The sequence below is a fragment of the Perissodus microlepis genome, chromosome 3 (assembly GCF_051167445.1).
Source record: "Perissodus microlepis isolate ML-2025 ecotype Zambia chromosome 3, ASM5116744v1, whole genome shotgun sequence".
NCBI classification, from domain to species: domain Eukaryota; kingdom Metazoa; phylum Chordata; class Actinopteri; order Cichliformes; family Cichlidae; genus Perissodus; species Perissodus microlepis.
The window spans coordinates 33828198-33843861 of record NC_140463.1 but is presented as its reverse complement, the minus strand read 5'-3'; the positions used below and the strand labels follow the sequence as shown (position 1 = coordinate 33843861).

General features: G+C 40.2%; 1 protein-coding gene across 1 annotated transcript; it reads right to left on the bottom strand.

The window, feature by feature from the left end:
* Nucleotides 1-1546: 1546 nt before the first annotated feature.
* shbg (sex hormone-binding globulin) lies at nt 1547-6257 on the bottom strand. Its single transcript, XM_084924138.1, has 8 exons — nt 5038-6257; nt 4175-4272; nt 3743-3929; nt 3093-3254; nt 2796-2952; nt 2409-2545; nt 2083-2281; nt 1547-1958 (listed from the first exon to the last, which is right to left on the bottom strand). Exons 1-8 carry the CDS (start codon nt 5143-5145, stop codon nt 1822-1824), a joined length of 1185 nt encoding a protein of 394 aa, XP_084780264.1. The 5' UTR covers nt 5146-6257; the 3' UTR covers nt 1547-1821.
* Nucleotides 6258-15664: the final 9407 nt, after the last annotated feature.

The following is a 15664-nucleotide window of genomic DNA, read 5'->3' as shown; positions in this document are numbered from 1 at the left end:
AACATTATGGCAGCCGGCAGATGTGCGGAATCGTTAGCAACCGCACCTCAGGCTTTAATGACTGAAAGCGTGGCGTCATTTTAAAGTCTATATAAACGCTTTGGTTCAGAAGCTAACGTTTTTACATTCAACGTAGCCTCGTCGTACACTTGTTTTTGATTATTTCTCACTTTATTGGCTCGAGGGCTAAAAACTTTCTACTTTAACTACAGTTAGAGTCACGTTCGTTATCAGTTCGCATTTTATCGCTTTATGTATGTGTTTTTATTATTATATGATTTTCTAGTTAAATATTAATAGGTGTTATTATATTTTGTATTCTATTTATTGCTAGTTTAATGCTGTTTTGGGAAACAAATGTATATAATGTTCTGAATGAAAATAAATCTATTTATCTGTCTGTGTTCTCCGACCTCTCACATCTTCCAGTTCATTTCAAAGCTGCACATAACATTTTGATGACTTCTTGCAGCGATAAGTGGATACAGAAACGAGCGAGCAGACATCATTTTATCTGAAACTGATCTTGAGCGTTTCATTCATATTTGCTCTAATCTTTCTTCTTTTCTGCTTTCATAATTTAAAGTTGATAAGTAATATTTGGACTTTTTCCGTGTATCTAATTTTATGGGATAGATGACGTCATACACAAGTCTCTGATGAATTTAACATTATGTTTAATTAACCACTAGAGGGAGCAATTTTCATGTCTAAGATCAGTCACTCGGCGAGAGCGAGTGGGTTCTTGTGAGGCATGCGTGAAAAGACTGGCTGAACGTAAGTTGAAAGAATTGAAGAAAATTAGAATTCAAATTTGGCTTTAAAGGAAATCGACTACACTCAGTGATGGTAGCCTCGTGGCAAAAGATCTAAGAGGTCTAACCGGGTTATAAATGACTGTATTTGAGCTGATAGATAATCAGCCAAGAGTAGAGGATTGGATAAATGATCAATGTGGGTGACCAATGTGGCATCATGTTAACATAGAACAGGACAAAAGGCAGCCTTAAATGTCCTTCAGGAAGCCTGGACAACTATTCCTGGAGACTACTTAAATGGTAAATGGCCTGTATTTGTATAGTGCTTTACTAGTCCCTAAGGACCCCAAAGCGCTTTACACATTTAGTCATCCACCCATTCACACACACATTCACACACTGGTGATGGCAAGCTACATTGTAGCCACAGCCACCCTGGGGCGCACTGACAGAGGCGAGGCTGCCGGACACTGGCGCCACCGGGCCCTCTGACCACCAGGCAACGGGTGAAGTGTCTTGCCCAAGGACACAACGACCGAGACTGTCCAAGCTGGGGCTCGACCCGGCAACCTTCCGATTACAAGGCGAACTCCCAACTCTTGAGCCACGATCGCCCCCTTAAAGAAATTACCAAAAAAAAAAAAAAAAAACTGCCTAAGAGAGTTCTGGCTGTGCTGAAGAATAAAGGTGTTCATAACAAAATAACATAACAGTTTTCTTTGTTACACATCTTACTCCTCTATTTTGCCTTAAAATATACCAGAAAAATGAATATGTATCAGAAACCATTTTAGGGAAAGTCATATTTTATTCAAAAGCTTGCTGTTGCACGTACCAGGGTCACAAAACTGCTCACATTTATCAGATTTATCTGTATGTTGTGTTAAAAGTGGGAAAGTGGAAGAGACATCTTGTAAAATATTAATATTTAGCACTAAATTATTTAGACTTTAGAGATTCACTGGTACAAGTATAAAATTCTGACTTAAAACACTTTAGTGCTCATCACTGCAAACACCATGTCTACTCAGCATACCCTAAAGTGTAAGCATGCTTTTGTGGTTTAAGCGGGGCAGCTGTGAGAGGAAACGGACACGTGTTTCACGCGTGCAAAATCCAGATCCAAATCCTTCCCTTGGACCTGGATCTTCTCCAGACAGCCTGTCAAGAACTGGGAGCCGACATCGTCGTCATTCTCACCTGAAAAGACAAAATAGATGAAGAAAACGATCGTCTTCACGAGTTACACAGAGCAGATCCTTTTTTTGTGTTGCTGCACAGTAATACAGGATTAGACTGAAATACTTTAAAGCTGCAGTCTCACCCAAAAGGCCTCCAATGGCAAGATGACCATCTCTCCAAGCTGATAAATAACTGGTGCTCCCTGCACTGACTGAAAAATCAGCCGATGATTCTTCCTCATGTTTAACCACACTCAGCGAATCCTTCAGAAACTTAATTTGGAGCCTCTTGAAAGTGTTTTTCATGGTGAACACCTCTTCTCTAGAGGTGAATGTGAAGTTCTGAATGCCAAATGGAAACAGAACTGTGACGTACACTGATCTGTGTGTGTTATTTGCATGAAACAAACATCATTGCTAAGTTAATAATCCCGCTTTGAGGGCAAATACATCTGACTTATGTGGATACCTTAGTGTTATTATCAGCTACCACAGAGAACATGAGCTCCTCCCCATCAGCTTTGATGCTCAAAAGGGTCCCGTCCATCTGGCTGAAATCCCCCCACAGTTCAATATGGACCTCGTGATCTCCATCGATCTGGAAATCTGGGAAAAAAAGAAGAAAAAAAGTCATTTGCTGATGTGTTGAGGCAGTTAAAACCACTTCCAATAAATACAAATTAACGTGCTGAATCTGATCAGAAGGAGTACCTACTTAGAAGTAGGAGAAATATTGCTACCCGAGATGCCATATCATGCATAAATGCAATATCCGGGCCAGCTGGAAAGCTTGTTATTGAATAAAGGAGTGTAAACACTTGCTCGTATCTGGGATAATTTAGCAGAGTGTTCCCACCTGAGGTGTTGAAAATGGCAAATCCTGTGCCAGGGAAGTAGCTGCCAGGTTGGATGTTTTCATAGCAAGGCTGTAGCTCGTCTGCCTCTGCCACCCATGGGGAGGTGAGGTTCAGCCAGTTGCCTTTCCGCACACAGCCATCCATTTTGGGATTGAACTAAAAGAAGAGGAGAGATGGTTCAAACATGTTCAAGAAGCTATTTTCCAGAGGTCTTGTGCAAGGAAAGGAAAACAGCATCTGGTCTATTTGCAGCTGAAGTGCAGTTTAAAACAAATGGTGCAAAATACACACAGTACCTGAACAATCATCTTTTCTTTGCTGATCAGCATCCCGCCAAGGGCCAGTCGAAGTTTACCGTAAATGACCTCCTCCATCTGCTTGGAATGTATGCCCACCACCAGCCCGCCAGTGCCATCCACCTCCAGATTTACGAATTTGCCCTGGTTGCTCACTTCCATCTTGGTGGCATCAAGAGAACAACAAACGGTACAGTTAGCCAGTTTTAAGATGAGCTGTTATGCTCATTTCCAGCATGTTTTTATTCTCGCGCTCTCAAGGTGCTCTTCATAATTTCTCATACGGAGCCTTGGAGCAGCTCCTGAGTTCTCTCCAGGCCCGAAACCAGCAGTTTTAGCCACTCCCCCTTCAAGGCCACTCCAGCTTTCTTCTGATTGGCTGTCTCTTGCAAACAAACCACGAGGAGCAGATGGGTGGAATTTGTGTGCTCACAGCTGTTTTCCTTATATGACGATGACCATAATAATTTGCATATGAACTGACCTCAATATTTAATATGAACATCCACTACTGTGAGGATATATGTATATGTATGACAGAAAATAAGGAAAAGCATAAGGGGGCGAGTTTTAAAAAAAGCAACATAAAGCAGTTCTTTAGCCAGTTGGAGTTCAACAAACTGATTTCCAAGTGATCACTGGATGCTTACTGTGTGCCATTTCCCGTCATTGAGCCTCGGGGTGCCCGCTACGCTGACGAGCACCCCTTTGTTGATCTGTATCAGAGGGACGCCGTCTTTCAGCGACAAAATAAACCAGTCATCCCCGTTTTTTGTGTCTCCGTAGAAAACCAGACCTTCTGGGTCAAATGTCCGGAACTCAAAGGAGGATTTGATGCTGCGTGGCAGAATAAAGATACAGTAAATTGGAGTGACGGCTGCTCATTGGTGCATTAATAAGACAACCTGCTTATTTATCTTTGACTGATCTTAGAGAGCTCATGTACGCCTGTTCAGTAAAAACTGAACTTCAATGTCACGTTTTAATTTGAAATCCTAGAAGAATCATGTGCACCTTCTTGCCCACAGATGAGCTGCTGTGCAGGCTTGACGGTGCACTGATTTGCCCCATCGCACACGTACCTGCCGATCTCACTAAGGTTGACCGTTGTGTGGATCAGCGGCCTCCAGTCGTGGGTGTTCTGACCCAGATTGACAGTAGAACTGCCCGGCACCTTTTTCTGGAAGACACAAGCTTCATCTCGCACTGAACTGACACTTAGGTTGTTACTCACAGCTTTTTATTACACGCAGCTCTAATTTATTGAACTCAGCCTCAGTATTTTACACTCAGAGATCTTCATTGGCTGCTCGTTAAAACCACATTAAACCGAGAGATTAAATTTATTCAGTTATTGATTCGACTTAAAAAAAAAAAAGAAGCTGAACAGAGCAGTGTGCAGAAATTATTAAATGGTGATGAAGTGCCACATCACTGCATTTCATTGACAAGAGCAACCACACAACACTCACTTGTGGATATGAACCATGTGTATGTACAACATTTAAGAGGAAAAACAAGTCTTGCTTTTCTTTTTGTGTTAGCAATTTCCCAAAACTGGGACAAAAGTAAAGTATTTCTTCTCTTATCTTAATGATGCTGATGCGTCCACAAACTGAGCAAACTGAGCAAAGTCTAAGCAAATGTTTCGATACCCCCCTCCCCCTTAGACTTTTATTCTTTAAAACATAACCTATGAGCCAACAAAGTAGATTTTTCTAGAAGAAAAAGATGTATCTAAATGATACAGGCAGATATTTCCAATCATCAGGAGCAGTAGCATGTAAGTGTGCAGAAACAATGTATGCCACTACAGTCATCCATGCTTCTGCAGAGAATCAGGGACTTCATTAAAGGCTGAAAAGGTGCATATAGATGATACTTCCTACGCACACACACCGAGTGCACATTTTAATTCTAGGCATTGTGCATTGCAGTAACATACCTTATCACGTCCGTTTTCCTGGCCCTCAGCTCCCCACCCCAGCAAAATAAGGCTCAGAGTGAGCAGTAGTGCACCTGCCATTGCTTTCCAAGTCATCCTGCAGCACATTCACTGACCCAGGCCTCGCAGCGTTCAGTCCCCACAGCCCACGGTTGGTCCAGCTACACCGCGGTGCAGATGGAGGTCAAGTTAGGATGAGGAGCAGAGAGATTGTGGAAAAGTCTGCAGTTTGCTGGCGTCTGCTGTCACAATTCCTGGGATCCAGAGGGCGTATATGCCACGGTCAGCCAAGCTATCGATCCCTGAGGCTGGAAGGCCGTGCTGGTTGAGACCAGTGTTTGCAGAAATGCAGATGGCTGTGGGTGGTGAATGTGAAGTACAGCAGGCAAACAGAAGAAAGAAACTGTGGGGGTTTTAAAGGGTCTGTTGCAATATTAGAAATTAAAAAGTGTGTTTTTATCAGTCCGTCAATCTTCCGCCCTCGTTGTTATTCGTGTGAGGACACGACTGCAGGCCAGGTGAGTGACCTTAGCCAACCCACACATGTGTTTACACATTACACAGGAACCTTGATTGACCGCTGCCAGCCATGACTCAGTGTGTGTGTGAAATGTTGCAGTGAAGGGGGAGAGAGAACTCAAAGCTCTTTTCTTCTGCTGCACACAATCAGGCCATGAAAGGTGGGAAATGCAAGATGAACAGCAAACAGGCCACAACTCTTCCCTGTCACACGCTCTCATACATACGAGCTGATCACAGAAGGTATCAGCACTCATCTAAATGAAGGGATTACTGATGGCTGCCGTCCATGCTGCTGCTTTTAGGGTTATGGCATTTTGTGTTCTGACATAATGGGACACTGTGATAGAGCCATTATTATTATTACTATGGTACCATCTATGTCTCCCTGCTTTCAAAAGCTACAACATGTGCTGTAGAAAAAAAGGATCGGTTCTTAGTCAAATTCAGAAGTTTGTTAGGCTTTAACCGAAACAACGATTTGCCGGAGACCACAACCATTTCCCAGACAATGACTGACTCATCCTTTTCATGAAGAGATTGAAGAGACAGTTTGAATCTCACTGAAATATTTCTCCCCCGAGGTTTAGTATTATTTATCAATCAAGTATCAAGATTTTTCTCATTTGAGTGGCCAGTTTTGGAAATGTCTGCTTTCACTTTAATAAACAAGTAAGTGGCCTTCGTCTTGTGGTGTTTAAAAGACTGAAAATTACATAGCAATCCAAGTGTTTATGAACACTTGGATTGCTTTACACATTTGTAAAGCCAAGAAAAAAACAAAGTGGCATTTGAGATTAAAGTCTCAAATTTGTGACAAAAAAACACTAGGAAATTTACAAGAAAAAAGTTTTAGAGAAACAAAAATTGAAAAGAAATTCACAAATGCAGAAGAAAAAATAGGAAAACTCATGAAAAAGACATTTAAGTGAAAAAATGGTCAACTTTACAAGAAAAAACTCAAATTTATAAAGTAAAAAGGGCAAAGCTGCATTGCTTTACTTTTCAAGGTTAAGTTGAAATTTTTCATTTAAAAAAAAAAATGGGTTTAAATTAAAAATATGAAACTAAAAAAACAACAACAACAAAACAATACAAGAACAACAAATCTTTAGAAGAACTGGAGCTTATCTAATTTACCAGAAAGAAATGTTCGAGTTACCTGAGAAAAAAAAATGTAAAAGAAAATTCTGAGAGAAAAATACAAATGCAAATTTATCAATTTAATTGACAATTATAATAGCAAAGAATTTGCAAATTTGGGAGAAAAAAGGGAAAAATTCTGAGAAAAAAATGGTAAATGTACAAATTTACGAGGAAAAAAGAAAAAAGGAAAAAAACTCAGCTACACCGCGGTGCAGATGGAGGTCGAGTTAGGATGAGGAGCAGAGAGATTGTGGAAAAGTCTGCAGTTTGCTGGCGTCTGCTGTCACAATTCCTGGGATCCAGAGGGCATATATGCCATGGTCAGGACAAGCTATCGATCCCTGAGGCTGGAAGGCCGCACTGGTTGAGACCAGTGTTTGCAGAAATGCAGATGGCTGTGGGTGGTGAATGTGAAGTACAGCAGGCAAACAGAAGAAAGAAACTGTGGGGGTTTTAAAGGGTCTGTTGCAATATTATGCTATGTTTGCCTACTGGTGGTGGTCAGAGGGCCCGGTGGCGCCAGTGTCCGGCAGCCTCGCCTCTGTCAGTGCGCCCCAGGGCAGCTGTGGCTACAATGTAGCGTGCCATTGCCAGTGTGTGAATGTGTGTGTGAATGGGTGAATGACTGAATGTAGTGTAAAGCGCTTTGGGGTCCTTAGGGACTGAGTAAAGCGCTATACAAATGCAGGCCATTTTTTTTTTTACCATTTACCATATTAGAAATTAAAAAGTGTGTTTTTATCAGTCCGTCAATCTTCCGCACTCGTTGTTATTCATGTGAGGACACGACTGCAGGCCAGGTGAGTGACCTTAGCCAACCCACACATGTGTTTACACATTACACAGGAACCTTGATTGACCGCTGCCAGCCATGACTCAGTGTGTGTGTAAAATGTTGCAGTGAAGGGGGAGAGAGAACTCAAAGCTCTTTTCTTCTGCTGCACACAATCAGGCCATGAAAGGTGGGAAATGCAAGATGAACAGCAAACAGGCCACAACTCTTCCCTGTCACACGCTCTCATACATACGAGCTGATCACAGAAGGTATCAGCACTCATCTAAATGAAGGGATTACTGATGGCTGCCGTCCATGCTGCTGCTTTTAGGGTTATGGCATTTTGTGTTCTGACATAATGGGACACTGTGATAGAGCCATTATCAAGGTCAAGGTAACTTTATTTATACCCATAGGCAAGGTAAATTTGCTTTACAGAAAAAATGACAGCATATGGCATCCCTTTAAAAACACACATACCTAGTAAAGATATAAACCTCACTGTGGCACATATATAGTAATTTTAATATTTCGAATCAAAAACAGTTCTTATTTAATTCAGTGACAGCAACGGGGACAAAGCTATTTTTATAAACCTCCGTCCTGAGGGAAGAAGCTGAAATTCACCCCTTAGAGGATGGGAACCATTTTTAAGGATTGATAAAGCCATCCTCTGTACCTGCTTGGAGTACAGGGAGGCTAAACAAGACTGTGGTTCACCTATCAGACGACTGGACCATCTCACTATCTGATTTAGAGAGTTTTTCTGTGTGACAGAGGTCTGACCAAACCATGCCACCAAACAAAAGGATAAAACAGACTCAATAAAAGAACGATAAAACAAAGTTAAAATTTTTTGGTCAATGTGGAAATGAGCAAGTTTCCTAAGACAATAAAGGTGCTGGTGACCCTTTTTACAAACTGATTTGCAATTTTGATCAAAGTTCAGTTTTTCATTGATTATGGTCCCAAGATATTTATATGATTGTACTTGCTCTATTTTCTGACCTTTAATTAAAGTGACTGCGTGCCCATTTTGTTGTTTCCTAAAATCAATCACCATATCTTTTGTTTTAGATATGTTCAGCTGGAGATAAGACTCCTCACACCACTGAACAAAGTCATCAATGACTGGACCGTGGTTAGTTTCACCCTCTTTCAGTAAGCTGACAATAACAGAGTCATCTGCATATTTAATGATGGCCCTGTTTTCATATCTGCTCTGACACATGTTTGTATAGAGAATGAATAATAAGGGAGATAAGACGCACCCTTGAGAAGAACCTGTGGAGGAGAACACTGGGTCAGACAGAATCCCATTTATTCTCACTCTTTGTGACCTGTTAGTTAAAAAAACCTAAAATCCAGCCCACCAGGTTTTTCCTGATTTCAAACTGTTCTAAAAGTCTTTTAATTAAAATATGGGGCTGTATTGTATTAAAAGCCGAAGAAAAATCAATGAAAAGAAGTCTTGCAAAAGTCCCTTTACTCTCTACATGTTTAAGAATCAGATTTAACAAAGTCAAAAGTGCGTCCTCCACTCCTCTGTTGGGCCTGTATGCAAACTGCATTGGATCCAGCTGATGTTCAGTCTCTTTCATAATCACATTTCTGATGATTTTTTCAAAGACTTTCATTACAACTGAAGTGAGGGCAACAGGCCTGAAGTCATTTAGAATTTTTGGACGACTAGATTTAGGGACAGGAACCACGACTGCTTCTTTCCAAAGAGAGGACACATGTTGTGTTTGCAAGGATTTATTAAAAATAACCTGAAATATAGGACTGAGTTCGTCAGCACAAGATTTAATTAAGCGGCCACTAATATTATCAGGACCCTGGCTCTTGTTCACATTGACTGTATGAAAGGCCTTTTTGACATCACTGAGTTCAATGATAAAGTGCTGAGTATCTCTCAGTTTCTGTTTCAGGTCCAAAATATCCTCGCTAAAATCAGAAGAACTAAAACGAGCATAAAACATATTTAAAGCGTTTGCAAAATCTGTCTGAATTAAAACCATCTAAAATGATCTGACTGCTGCTCTGGGGATTTTGAAACCCTGCTATGGTTTTCATACAAGTCCAGGCAGACCCAAAATTTTTTGCAGCAAATTTGCTTTCAAGAAGGTTTTTGTAGCTCTGTTTTGCCTTCAAGATCTCGATTTTCAGTTCCTTGGTGGCTGTCTGAAAATCAGTAACAGCCCCCTCTTTAAAGGCCTGTCTCTTTTTCCTTAAACAGGATTTGACGCTTTTAGTGACCCATGGCTTATTGTTAGCGTAGACTTTAACGCGCTTACGGGGTATAATCATATCTTTATAAAATACTGCATAAGAGCTAGTAACATCCACCAAAGCGTCGAGATCATCTCCACAAGACTGAATAAAAACTTCCCAATCTGTACACTTAAAACATTCCTGCAAGGTAAGCACAGATTCTTCTGACCATATGTCAACATCCTTAGTCTTTGTCTTCTCTCGTTTTAAGACAGTTTTATAGATGGGCAGAAGATGCACACAGTTATGGTCAGCAGATCCCAGAGGAGGAAGCGGGAGGGATTTATAAGCATTCTTCACCGATCCGTAACAAAGGTCCAACATTTTATCCCGTCAAGAAAAAACAAAGTGGCATTTGAGATTAAAGTCTCAAATTTGTGACAAAAAAACACTAGGAAATTTACAAGAAAAAAGTTTTAGAGAAACAAAAATTGAAAAGAAATTCACAAATGCAGAAGAAAAAATAGGAAAACTCATGAAAAAGACATTTAAGTGAAAAAATGGTCAACTTTACAAGAAAAAACTCAAATTTATAAAGTAAAAAGGGCAAAGCTGCATTGCTTTACTACTTTACTACAAGGTTAAGTTGAAATTTTTCATTTTTAAAAAAAATGGGTTTAAATTAAAAATATGAAACTAAAAAAACAACAACAACAAAACAATACAAGAACAACAAATCTTTAGAAGAACTGGAGCTTATCTAATTTACCAGAAAGAAATGTTCGAGTTACCTGAGAAAAAAAATGTAAAAGAAAATTCTGAGAGAAAAATACAAATGCAAATTTATCAATTTAATTGACAGTTATAATAGCAAAGAATTTGCAAATTTGGGAGAAAAAAGGGAAAAATTCTGAGAAAAAAATGGTAAATGTACAAATTTACGAGGAAAAAAGAAAAAAGGAAAAAAAACTTCATGTTTTTTACATTTTGTTTTTGACCATTTGATTTAAAAAAAAAATCTTGAAAAATACCACTCCGATTAACAGAACTGTTTTTTATTTTACAACTCAGATTTCTTTGGGACCTCTTTGTGTGCTGCTTCTAGACAGAAATTAGGAATGAATTATTTTCTGCTCTCCTTCTGTATCGTCTTATTATGATGACCAGAGAATAGTTAAAGGCATCTTCTGTAACTTTGCCACCTACTAGTTTGACCAGATCCCAACAAACTAAATGTAGGGCAAACGCTGTGTGTGACTGGGGTGAAGTGGGACATGTCAACATAGTTGAGAGGTCGCCTGAAATGTTTGTACAGTACACTAAAACGTACATTTTCCCAGATTTATTTAGCATATAGAGGTCAAATCTAACACACTTCCAACTCTCTTGCTAGGTAAACACAATGAGGATAAAAGGAAGCTTAAGCTTGTTCTTATGGTCTCACGCAACAGTATTTATATATTCCAATAAATTCCTTTTATTTCACTGTTATTTCATTACTCCATTTTTCAGTACATACTGCTGCTTCGTTTTTCTGCAGTTCTTTCCATCATACTGAACATAATCTACTAGCTTGTGACATTTTAGTGACGTGTAACTTTCCCTGATGAGTATGGCATCTGCATGTTCTGCAGAGCCAATCAAAATGTGGGTTATTGTCTCCAGGTGTGGCATAGGGGGACCAGTGCAGTCCCACATAAATAGGGACATGTTGTCACCCAAAACCCTGCACTATGATGATCCAGTGGTTCTGCTCCACTGGATACCTGAGATCATCCATCGAAAGCAACAGACAGTGTGCACGTGAAAGAGAGCACAGGCAGGGCGGAGCGGGTGGAGACAAGTGTCAGGGTGATTTGTGACAGGAGGATAACAACAAGAGTGACAGGGAGGTTTACAAGATGGTAGAGAGATCTGCTGTGATGTATAATTTGGAGATGGTGGGACTGATAGAAAGACTGAAAATGTGTACATCAGACGGACAGCTCAGGCTGAGATGGTTTGGACATGTGCAGAGGTGGGACGGTGGATATACTGGACAAAGGATGTTGAAGATGGAGCTGCCAGGCAGGAGGAAAAGAGGAAGACCACAGAGGAGATTCATGGATGTAGTGTAGGTGGATATGTAGAGGGTTGGTATGACAGAGGAGGATGATGGAGGCAGATGACTTGCATCGGTGACTCCTGCGAAACAAGAAGGAGGAATGGCTGATAGAGAGGACAGGAAACTGCTAAGTCACAGATTTACAGCCTTTTTGAGCAACATGTCAAAAATAAATACAGCGTTCATTGCAGTCAATACTTTTACGAGATTTTACGAGGAAACACTAAACTAGCGGCAACATACCGCGTCCACAGAGAAAACCAGGAAACATCGCTTAAAGCTCTAAAGATACCATTTTAAACTGTAATTTAACTGAAAACCTAAAATTGCAGAAACTGTGCACTGTTACCAGCTGCTTCTCCTTTCAATTTCCCGCTACGTTGTTGTCGTTTTGGAGACGTTATTTCCGCATCGCAGGATGATTGGTCGTCTGCGTTAGATTCTGGACCAATCAGAAGGCATGACTGTGACTATCACGTGACTGTAGACCAATGAGTCATTGCTGTAGGCAGGCAGCAGGACGTCTGCGAGCAGCTTTCTCGCCTGCTCGCCTCTGCCCTCCACATGATAACGAGACCCTGAACTGTGCAGGTCGGAGGATACTCGTCCACACACCGGTGTTAATGGTGTTCCAGTTTAACTCGGTTTTAGGTTAACTGGTGATATTTATTTGCGCATTCCCCAGCAGTGCTGCCAATACTAGTACCGATACTTTTAACCTATAAAATCAGCTTATTCAGGGGAAAGCATGATTTATGAGATTAATCATCATCAATTTTAATGACCATTGTGATGTTTACTTTCCACAATTATTAGTTAACACAACAAAGTACAACTTTCATATTTTTATGTATTTTGAAACTATTTTTTTGTCAGCTTCTGTTCTTTAAACGTGGTATAGGTTATAAATAAAACAGTCAACACAAAAAAAGGTTAAGATATTATTCATAGTGCACGTTTGAGTTCTTTTTTTATTTCTGGGAACAAACAACAAAAAAATTTAAAATGTTCAGTGAGCTACACACGGAATTTAGAGGGTAAAAACAAAGTATAACTTAGTATTGATCCCATACCAATACTAGCATTGGTACTGATATCGATCCGCCCGCCTCTAGTTGCATCCATAGATTCCTCCTTTTCAGTGAGTGGTCTCCGCTGCCTGCTGGCAAAACATACAGTTTGGCAAGATTAAAGACCTCAGTGGGGAAAGGCTGCTATCTCCAGTTGATTCAAATGCATACACATATTTTTGATGAATTTAAAATAACTGCCCTCCATCTGCCCTCATACCTGTGTGTTTCTGTGACATACCACGGATCAGCTCAGGGGAAACTAGAGTATACCTGCATACATCTTACTTATCAGTGTAAGGTAATCGAAGTTGCTTGCTGGAAAACAACATCAGTTATTGTTGTTTTGTAAAAAATAAGCATATGTGTCCAATTTTGCACCAACTCAGACAGGTGGAAGCTTGTGTTTACCCTCAGAGTAACTCATTTCATTTAAAAGTGATTTAAAAGGAGAAACTTATGAACACTGGGGAGCGTATCAGTCAGGATGGAAACAGGTCCAAAGTTCATAAAGGGACCAGGTCTGTGTGATTTTCTTACAGTGATAAGAAAAAGTGCTGTTTATTTCAGCACGAAACACACATGTCCCAATCAACAGTTAAATGCATCTCAGTGTTAATATCACCTACAGGCAACATTACAAAATAAACGGAGTGAATGAAGTCAGACTCGTACCTGCAGGTCTGTTTTTCCAACAGTCATGAGCTACACGTGTGTTAAAATCTAAGGATCACAGCTGATGTACAAAAGTACAAAACCTTCAGTGTGAAACAACAAAGAGTATTTAAATTCTTTATAATCCTAACAACTTTAAAATCTAGAAATACTTTATTAATGAATTCAAAGCATTTTTATTTCCCACCTTCTGAAGCCATGCAGTGGGGCAGGGGGACCCTTTGACGGGCCGGGATTTGGCCCCTGGGCTGCATGTTTGATACTCCTGATCTAGAAGGATAATTGGAGCTACAGATCAGAGGTCAAAACATGTCATTTTGATGTTGGAGTGATCTGTCCCTTTAATATGTTCAAAGGCAATTCATCTGTTACCTCACGTTTTAGGACTGGCTGTTCCTGGATAATCCACTGAGTGTCACTAGTGCTCATTCGGTGATGGTAATCTGTGATCAGGCTCAGGTTCCTTTCTCAGCAGCCAGCTAAGCTGACACGAATGATTAAGCAGAGACGCTACAGGTGAACGGTAAATTCTTACTTTATGATGAATTCTTTGTTTCACCTTTTCCACATAGGCAGATTTCAGCATTTGCTTTTATTTTGTCGGGACGTTAGGATCAAACGTTTCTACAGAGGGGGTTTGGGAGTCGAGGAAAACACCGTCGGCAGGTGTGTTTTTAGGAGTAGAATGTTCTGTTATACAGGCCCTGGATGATATATGAAGCCCTGATTAAAAACAATCAGAATATAGAAAATAAACTGGTTTCTCTCTCTGAGTACACCCCCCCCCCCTCCCCCAAAACCTTTTAGAGGAGTGTAATAAAACAAAAGGCTCATATTTCTTTGGCTTGCGTTACAGTCTACATGTGTCTTTTTTAAACCGCTGCATTTAATATAAAGTGAGAAATAAAGCTTAAAGCACTTGGTCTGTTCTTAAATCTGATCAGATGCCCATGTTGATCATATTAATCAATCTTTGCCTCTGACCCTCTGAAACCACTATTCACAAGTAAACAATGGTAACTGACACATATTAGAAACGCTCCCCAATTGATTACTGAAACTAAGACAAAAATTTCTATGTTAAAGATTTTTTAGAAATGGCATGTTTGAATACAAAATAAGACTATTTATTCCTTTAGATGAGGGCAGGTCAAGTTTTTTTTCACACTAAGCAAAGGAAAACTTGTTGAATTGTTGCATCTACATAAATACGGCCTCATTTACCATTAGAGTAAAACTGTTATAGATCATTACAAAAAAAGTGGAGTGCTTTAAGTTGAAATTGAGCAGTGCAGACTTATAACAGTCCTTCGCCTCAATATCTGTTATCACAGTGCTGCTTTTTATTGGTATTTTTATGGTTGTGTGCTTAGTTTTCCTCTTAGGACGTCAGGGGCCAGCTCTAGATGGTCCACGGCCCCGTTCTGGACCTCGGGCCATATTTTATCCACATGTGACCTAGTTTGGTTTGCTGCGAGTTGTTCAGCTGTTTCAGATATTTTCTTTCTAAGTGAACCACGTCGGCCAGCCGTATCCAGAGATCGTGCTTGTGACAGCGTGACAGGATGCAAATATTACAATGGATCAGCTGAGCTGTCATGTTAGCTGGCTCATGCAGTCGAAAGCTCCTGATGAAACTGCTCATAACAAGATTTTTGAGTATTCACTTCATGATTCGTGCCCACATATTTCTCCTCCTATTCAGAAATAGCTGAATGAATTTCTACTTTTCCTTCTTCGCTTTTCCGATGCATCTTTTTCTTTGTTTGTTTTTTTTTTTTTTTTGGCACTCTCAGCACGGTAAAGCGAGAGCCATCTGGTTCCATTATATTGAAGAGAAGAAGGCAGACGTCTCAGCTTACAGCTGATATCTCCCAAACTGGGCAACTCGCACCAAAACAATCTTGGAGGATAAAAATCAGCACAGGCCAGAAGAAAAATCCATACATTCTGAGTTTTTGGAGGGGAGAGGTGACATGCATCTTTAAAACAAAGCTTTTTTCCCCCCGATCTGCTAAATATTAAACGCACATTTCACAAACAATGCAAAAGCAGACATCTGCTGACTTTAAGCACATGGTTCGTATTAAGGACGCTTGATCAACTTGTACAGATTGGACACAT

Bases quoted from the DNA above. Each gene is read 5' to 3' on its own strand.
- shbg (XM_084924138.1), bottom strand. From the start codon at position 5,145: ATGTGCTGCAGGATGACTTGGAAAGCAATGGCAGGTGCACTACTGCTC. The intron at 4,273-5,037 runs GTATGTTACTGC...TGTGTCTTCCAG, and splicing joins AGGAAAACGGACGTGATAAG to AAAAAGGTGCCGGGCAGTTC. The intron at 2,953-3,092 runs GTACTGTGTGTA...CTCTTCTTTTAG, and splicing joins AAGAAAAGATGATTGTTCAG to TTCAATCCCAAAATGGATGG.